Consider the following 8967-nt stretch of genomic DNA (forward strand, 5'->3'; position numbering starts at 1 on the left):
AAAATTAGAGTAAAAAACCCCGCAACACTGAACGCTTCCCGGACTAGTGAACACTGGGCCCGATGTGTTGCCAAGTCTGGACGCTTCTGGTAACACTAAACCACTTTAAACTGGACGGTCGTCAACTGGTGACAAGTGAGTGACTGTCCCGTTGTGAGCCAGCCAGGCCGGAGACGGCCTGGCTGTCCTGAGGTGGTGTTCTGGGCGCCCACCAACACTTGTTAACTAATTATTCTAGTTACGCAACACTCATATATTCTGCCCTAATTTGATGCCTATCGCGAATGGCTTTGCAAGCTCCAATTTAGAACAAAAATGTTGCCCGTTAACATTTCAACGGGAAAAATTTAAATTATTAAACTGAAAGCAACTTTGTTTAAATGCAAATTTGATACAAAATAAATGTAAATAAAATAAATTGGCATCATATTAGCGAGGCGCTACCACCGCGGTGCAGAGGCTTGGCACCGCGGTGCAGAGGCTTGGCACCGCGGTGCTGAGGCTTGGCACCGCGGTGCTGAGGCTTGGCACCGCGGTGCTGCGGCTTGGCACCGCGGTGCTGAGGCTTGGCACCGCGGTGCTGAGGCTTGGCACCGCGATGCGGAGGCTTGGCACCGCGGTGCGGAGGCTTGGCACCGCGGTGCGGAGGCTTGGCACCGCGGAGCGGAGGCTTGGCACCGCGGAGCGGAGGCTTGGCACCGCGGAGCGGAGGCTTGGCACCGCGGAGCGGACGGTTGGCACCGCGGAGCGGACGGTTGGCACCGCGGAGCGGACGGTTGGCACCGCGGAGCGGACGGTTGGCACCGCAGAGCGGACGGTTGGCACCGCGGAGCGGACGGTTGGCACCGCGGAGCGGACGGTTGGCACCGCGGAGCGGACGGTTGGCACCGCGGAGCGGACGGTTGGCACCGCAGAGCGGACGGTTGGCACCGCAGAGCGGACGGTTGGCACCGCAGAGCGGACGGTTGGCACCGCGGAGCGGACGGTTGGCACCGCGGAGCGGAGGGTTGGCACCGCGGAGCGGACGGTTGGCACCGCGGAGCGGACGGTTGGCACCGCAGAGCGGACGGTTGGCACCGCGGAGCGGACGGTTGGCACCGCAGAGCGGACGGTTGGCACCGCGGAGCGGACGGTTGGCACCGCAGAGCGGACGGTTGGCACCGCGGAGCGGAGGGTTGGCACCGCGGAGCGGACGGTTGGCACCGCGGAGCGGAGGGTTGGCACCGCGGAGCGGAGGGTTGGCACCGCGGTGCCACGCCTCTTTATTATCACACAAGTGTGTCCAAAGACAATAATAAATAAACGTGTCTGAATTATTACAAAACAACTGGGAAACAAAAAATGCCAACTTGACAATGACATGACAGGCTGCCAAAAGTTCTCAGGGATACTGCCATCACTGAGTGGAATATTATATTTGTAATTACTCTCATATTATGTATTATAAGTTAGAAACATTTGTGATTTCTGGGCGGGGTGGCGTGACCTAGTGTTGTTGTTTAAGATTCGCTACTTGGAACTTTTCCAAGCAGCACGGGCTATGGTGAGCCCGTGGTAGGCGGCGTGGCGTGAGCGAGTGGGCGGCTCCAGCGGCGTGAGACACCTTCCCCCACACACGTCAACACCCCCCCCCCCCCACAGCACAAACAACACTCGAGAATTCATTAACTTGTCATCTGCATAAGTTTAGAGTCTCGTGAGGAGTGTAATGAGAGGAACAACACCAGTCCTGGGAGGGAAGTTGGTCGTCAGGCGTCACCCTCGCCTCACTACAGTCACCTCGCCTCTAACTTCTCAATATTGTTGTCGCTAATGTATCCTTATGTGTGTGTGTGTGGAGAGGGAGGGGGGGGGGGGAGAGGGAGGGGGGAGAGAGACCGAGAGGGGGGAGAGAGAGACCGAGAGGGGGGAGAGAGAGAGACCGAGAGGGGGGAGAGAGAGAGACCGAGAGGGGGGAGAGAGAGACCGAGAGGGGAGAGAGAGACCGAGAGAGAGTGATCAGGCAGGTCCCAGCACTAGCAGTGTTACAACAGGTCCCAGCACTAGCTGTGTTGTAGCAGGTCCCAGCACTAGCAGTGTTGCAGCAGGTCCCAGCACTAGCAGTGTTGTAGCAGGTCCCAGCACTAGCAGTGTTACAGCAGGTCCCAGCACTAGCAGTGTTGTAGCAGGTCCCAGCACTAGCAGTGTTGCAGCAGGTCCCAGCACTAGCAGTGTTGCAGCAGGTCCCAGCACTAGCAGTGTTGCAGCAGGTCCCAGCACTATTAGTGTTGCAGCAGGTCCCAGCACTAGCAGTGTTGCAGCAGGTCCCAGCACTAGCAGTGTTGCAGCAGGTCCCAGCATTAGCAGTGTTGCAGCAGGTCCCAGCACTAGCAGTGTTACAACAGGTCCCAGCACTAGCAGTGTTACAACAGGTCCCAGCACTAGCAGTGTTACAACAGGTCCCAGCACTAGCAGTGTTACAACAGGTCCCAGCACTAGCAGTGTTGCAGCAGGTCCCAGCACTAGCAGTGTTACAACAGGTCCCAGCACTAGCAGTGTTGCAGCAGGTCCCAGCACTAGCAGTGTTGCAGCAGGTCTCAGCACTAGCAGTGTTGCAGCAGGTCCCAGTAACAACAATGGAGCAGTAGAGAGGAGTGAGGCAGCAGACAGGGAGAGTAAGGAGCAGCAACACTACCAGCAACATCTGGACAGCATCAGACACCACCACCGGAGCACCAGTCACAGACCTTGGCCTCACTCTCGTCTCTTAACCCACTCCACCACCTACCTACCTTGTGTTGGTTCCGGGAATCAATGTTCTCGCGGCTGTGTCACTGACCACGCCTTCTGGTTGATAGTCTGATCAACTAGGCTGTTAGACGTCAATGCTCGCAACCTGACGAATGGATCACAGCCCAGTTGATCATATATCGTTTGGTGGTGTTTATCAAATTCTCTTTGAACACCTTGAGAGATCGGCTAGTTATGTTTAGAGGAAGAGTGTTGAAAAGTCTTGGGCCCCTGATGTTGATAAGAGTCGTCTCTCGGCGTACATAGTGTACCTCTGCTTTACAACGGGGGCATTTTGCACATCCTGCCATACCTCCTGGTCTTATGTGATATTTTTCGTGCGCAAATGTGGAACCAGTCTAATATTTTCCGTGTAAATAATTATTTCTTTCTCTCGCCTGCGCTCATGAGAATTCAGTTTATTAAAAACGCTTAAAATATATACATTTAAATCGTTTATACAACTGACTTTGCAAAAGATCTCTGCACGTTCTCCAGGTTAGAAAATTCTCCAGTTTAGAATGAGGCTATGAGTGTGCAACAGTACAGAATTCCATTCTTAGAGAGCACTAACTTCTTAAAAAGTATCATTGGTCTGGCATCTCTTGTGTGAAAGGTTCTTGTTATCCAACCTGTCATTTTCCTTGTAGTTGTGACAGCTACTTTATTGTGTTCCATAAAAGTCAGATCTTCCAACATAATTACTCCCAAATCTTTGGTTTTCCTTTCTATTGAGTGATTTGGCTGCGTAACACTTCTTCACTTAATGCTGAAAGTGTCGTCGACAGGTATGACGTAAAGAGATCTTCCAAGTGCCATGTTGTCTGACTAAATTAATACAATAATATACAGATAATGTTAACCCTAGTATCAACCTTATTACATAAGTTTGTGCATTCTAGTATAAAACACTATAACAGCCCCTAAAAGGAAAGTATATATAGTAACTATGTGGTTGAGAAGACCAATATATCGTGATGGTCCCCCAGAAAGTTGACTTTTTTATTATTGAATTTGGACAAACCTGAAACATTTGTATTAGCAACATATATTTAAGACATAACGTAACTTAACCTCTCCTAGCAATTCTAGGCCTAATACACGCTATCTTAGGTTTAATATAGTACAAATATGTGCTATACTAGGCTAAGGAATATGCAAGTTTAGTTTTTAGGTTTATTTTTTTTCGGATTCCATAAAAATAAAGAGTACACAAGGTGGTTGACTGGCGGTCCATCACTACATATTGATATGTTTAACACATCTCTAACCCTGTCCATGGAGGACAGAAGAAAATGTATATATGCTGGTTAGCATTGTAAATGTGTGGCCACGTCTGTGGTAGAAAATAATAATAATAAAAAAGGAGCTACATATTGGTACTTTCAACCCAGTAGTTACAACAAATTGCAACCAGTTCAGGAGGTTGAGTACAACGAGGCAGTACTTCGTGGGCGAGTATGGCTAACACTGTTACACTACCATTACGGCGCCGGTCGGCCGAGCGGACAGCACGCTGGACTCGAGAAACAATGGGCAGAGTTTCTTTCACCCTATGCCCCTGTTACCTAGCAGTAAAATAGGTACCTGTGTGTTAGTCAGCTGTCACGGGCTGCTTCCTGGGGGTGGAGGCCTGGTCGAAAACCGGGCCGCGGGGACACTATTTAAAAAAAAAAAAAAAAAAAAATCATCTCAAGATAAGATCTCATCTCAAGAAGATAACCCTGGGCGTTTAGGCACTCCCATGTTGATGTAAAACATGGCAACGTAATACTGATTGTTTGTGTCTCTCCCGCTCTCCCACGCCTATCCCAGATAATATCACGTGAAGCTCCTTACCTCTCCCCAGCCCCGCACCTCACCCCACCTCCTTACTTTCCCCCCAGCTCCTTAACCTCCCTCAACCTCCTCACCGGCGTCGTTGCCTCTGTGGCGTTTTTAAGTTGCCACAGAGCCAAAGTAGCGGAAGGAAGACCCACTGCGATATGGTACAAACAAGCCACTGGATACTACTCCTTCATGCCTGACAAAAATATATCCAGAGACATTACAGTAACCATACACAGACTCAGACTTGGTTACAAGTGCTGCTGGGAGGTAATAAACCCAATAGTTAAAGAGTGTCATATCTGTGGAACAGAAGCAGCGGCGCCACTATTACACTACTTACTGGAATGTGAAGCTACTGAAGCTCTGCGCATCAAACTCAACATTAATCCAACGACAGCAGCTGCATTAGATGCACATTCCTCAGCCACTACAATGATTAGAAAAACCGTTAAAGAATGGGACTCACTAGTGAACATTCTGCACCTACATCCGCCACCAAGATAATGTTATTAAAACACGACTAAAACAGAAGCGAAAAAGAAACAGGGAAAAAGGAGGAAACCCCACCGCCATTTAAAACTTTGACCCAAATATCAGGGTAACAAAATTATCGCGAATAACCGAACTCGATTACGGGCTCACCATAGCCCGTGCTACATGGACATTTCGTTCCGAGTAGCTAAATCTAAAACAACAACAACAATCCTCACCTCCCCCCCGGACATCATGACCACCAGTGACCAGTGGGCGCCATACCTGCCCGCCTCAGCCCGGGGTATCGACGGCCCGCCTTACAACTTCACCAACTCCACGCAATATCGCGACGGGTTCCCTCGCCTCCGTTTTGGTGTGATATCGCTTAACGATTTCCTGTATCGTTTACGGATAAAAGTTGGTTGAGGTGTGGCCGTCCTCCGAACCTGGTGGCGAGGTAGAGGGGAGAAATGTGGACCTGACGGAGGACGGTAGCAAGCAAGGAGGAAGATGGAGGGAAAGGAACAGCTCCGTAGGAAGGGTGTGGTAAGCAGACCAGTTTAAATGAAGATCCCTCGGTCCATTTTAATCTTGTTTACTGCCATACGCCCAAGTAAGTCCTAAACTCCCACTACACCACCACCATCTTCTACATCACTTGTGGCTTACACAACCAACTACAACCTCCACCCCTCCATGTACAGCTGCACCAACGCCCACACCAACTTCCACCCCCCCCCTGTACAGCTGCACCAACGCCCACACCAGCCTCCACCCCCCTGTACAGCTGCACCAACGCCCACACCAACCTCCACCCCTGTACAGCTGCACCAACGCCCACACCAACCTCCACCCCTGTACAGCTGCACCAACGCCCACACCAACCTTCACCCCTGTACAGCTGCACCAACGCCCACACCAACCTCCACCCCTGTACAGCTGCACCAACGCCCACACCAACCTTCACCCCTGTACAGCTGCACCAACGCCCACACCAACCTCCACCCCCCTGTACAGCTGCACCAACGCCCACACCAACCTCCACCCCTGTACAGCTGCACCAACGCCCACACCAACCTCCACCCCTGTACAGCTGCACCAACGCCCACACCAACCTTCACCCCTGTACAGCTGCACCAACGCCCACACCAACCTCCACCCCTGTACAGCTGCACCAACGCCCACACCAACCTCCACCCCTGTACAGCTGCACCAACGCCCACACCAACCTCCACCCCTGTACAGCTGCACCAACGCCCACACCAACCTCCACCCCTGTACAGCTGCACCAACGCCCACACCAACCTTCACCCCTGTACAGCTGCACCAACGCCCACACCAACCTCCACCCCTGTACAGCTGCACCAACGCCCACACCAGCCTCCACCCCTGTACAGCTGCACCAACGCCCACACCAACCTCCACCCCTGTACAGCTGCACCAACGCCCACACCTATTCACTTTAACACACATTGTCCCACCAAGAAACACCCACACACTGCTCTACTGCCATCTTACTGCTCTTACAGTGTTGCAGTAGATATATAAAAACACCCGAGTCAGTTGTGCTTGGTTATTCAACTGTAAGGTTAAAACATTACAAAAGAAGACGTTTATTGGCATTTGATTTACGCTGACGCTCTGATGGCAGCAAGACAAGAGGCAACCGGTCGCTGGAGCCACTGAGACGCAAGAGGCAACCGGTCGCTGGAGCCACTGAGACGCAAGAGGCAACCGGTCGCTGGAGCCACTGAGACGCAAGAGGCAACCGGTCGCTGGAGCCACTGAGACGCAAGAGGCAACCGGTCGCTGGAGCCACTGAGACGCAAGAGGCAACCGGTCGCTGGAGCCACTGAGACGCAAGAGGCAACCGGTCGCTGGAGCCACTGAGACGCAAGAGGCAACCGGTCGCTGGAGCCACTGAGACGCAAGAGGCAACCGGTCGCTGGAGCCACTGAGACGCAAGAGGCAACCGGTCGCTGGAGCCACTGAGACGCAAGAGGCAACCGGTCGCTGGAGCCACTGAGACGCAAGAGGCAACCGGTCGCTGGAGCCACTGAGACGCAAGAGGCAACCGGTCGCTGGAGCCACTGAGACGCAAGAGGCAACCGGTCGCTGGAGCCACTGAGACGCAAGAGGCAACAGGTCGCTGGAGCCACTGAGACGCAAGAGGCAACAGGTCGCTGGAGCCACTGAGACGCAAGAGGCAACAGGTCGCTGGAGCCACTGAGACGCAAGAGGCAACCGGTCGCTGAAGCCACTGAGACGCAAGACGCAACAGGTCGCTGGAGCCACTGAGACGCAAGACGCAACAGGTCGCTGGAGCCACTGAGACACAAGGCCTTCTGGTATTGTCCATGTACATGTTATGTGATCTCTCTCTCTCTCTTCTTTCCAGGGTACATTTTGAGTCCTTTGAGACAGCTCAAATAATTTAGGTATTGTATCGTGTTTATGCGTGCTGTATATGTTCTGTCTTCCTTCTACTTCAGAAACTCTCCCGTTTTGAAAGGGGAAGCGAGTACCCGGCAGTACTCGCGGCAAAAAGAGCAAGTGACTGGAAAAGTGGTGGGATTTTAGCGGTATCTCTGTATTAGAAGGTTGTCATAGTTTACCCTTATGTTCCAGGCTGCTGCCATGTTTTGTTATGCTCGTTAATCGTTAGGACGTCCCACAGAATTACTCCCTTTCCATGTCGTTTACCGTAGTTATGTCGCGATGGCTCACAGCAATCATGGTTCTTTGCTGGAATGAACGCTTGTAAAGGCTTAAAGGCAATCTCTTCCGCTTATATGGGATCCTTTAAGAAATACACAAAATGACTCCTAGTGTGGGAACGGCACCCGCAGCCGCCATCTATTGTGTCCACTCGTACGAGAGTGGACGCAAGAGCCGGACGGGCTGGCTGTGTACTTTACGACTAAGGAAACACTTTTCTATACTTTTTCCATCAAAATTCCACCATTCATGCTAATGCAAATATAAAAAAAAAAAACACGCCGACTTCTATTCCGTGTAATTTCGGGCAATGCTTTCGGAATTTTAAAATACTATTCTATATTGAAGGTGGACTGCGGCCCGGGTAAAGTGAGCCAAGTTGGCCGAGGAGAACAGCGCTCCAGAGTGGCCGACGCCTTCCACTTTAAACTGCACCTTCCACACTTTATACCGCAGCTGCTGCACGATAGTCGCTCATATATTGGTCTAATGTAAATATGATATTTGAGATAATTACAGACTGCGGAGAAAATATCTTGCATTTTTAACTGGAAAGAGTACCGAATCCCTTAGTTTTAGCGGTGAGGGCAGTATCAGGCCGTCACCGTTGTCTGTTACCTTACCTTGCGTTGGTTCCGGGATCAACGTTCCCGCGGCCCGGTCTCAGACGAGGCCTGGTTGATGGGAGCTGCTCGCAGCCTGAAGTATGACCCGCAGACCGCAAAGTAACCACAAGGTTGGTCTCTTGGCCTCTCCTGAGTTGTATGTGGTTCTTGCTTGCAGCCTTAGCTCTTTCGCTTTTATTTCTCCATATACCTTCCTTGTTGTTCTTGGCACAGCGTTCATGTTGTTCTATGATTTGTTTTTTCGCCTAGTAGAGGTATCTACCACAAGAGGTCAGAGGCAGTGGTAGTAGAATGATCACAATCAAATATGCTCAAGTGCTTCTCTGAATCTTGATGAAAATGATCAATGATCAACATGCATGATGCACGATACATGTTTGCAATAATGATGAATGTTGAGACTGACGATGGAGATAGAGGATGTTGATTAGTGATGAAAATATGTTGAGGAAATTGAAGTTAGTGTCGTCGGAGCACTAATCAACCCGGATTTGTACTATTCTAAATTCATTATTTTTGTGTTACGATTTTTTATTAATAATTTATCATT

The 8967-nt window shown here is 51.0% G+C and overlaps 1 protein-coding gene across 1 annotated transcript; it reads left to right on the forward strand.

The window, feature by feature from the left end:
* Positions 1-598: 598 nt before the first annotated feature.
* LOC138357451 (tropomyosin-like) lies at positions 599-8286 on the forward strand. The gene is made up of 2 exons (XM_069314305.1): positions 599-1237; positions 8140-8286. Exons 1-2 carry the CDS (start codon positions 599-601, stop codon positions 8284-8286), a joined length of 786 nt encoding a protein of 261 aa, XP_069170406.1.
* Positions 8287-8967: the final 681 nt, after the last annotated feature.

This window comes from Procambarus clarkii, chromosome 78 (assembly GCF_040958095.1).
Source record: "Procambarus clarkii isolate CNS0578487 chromosome 78, FALCON_Pclarkii_2.0, whole genome shotgun sequence".
Taxonomy (NCBI): Eukaryota; Metazoa; Arthropoda; class Malacostraca; order Decapoda; family Cambaridae; genus Procambarus; species Procambarus clarkii.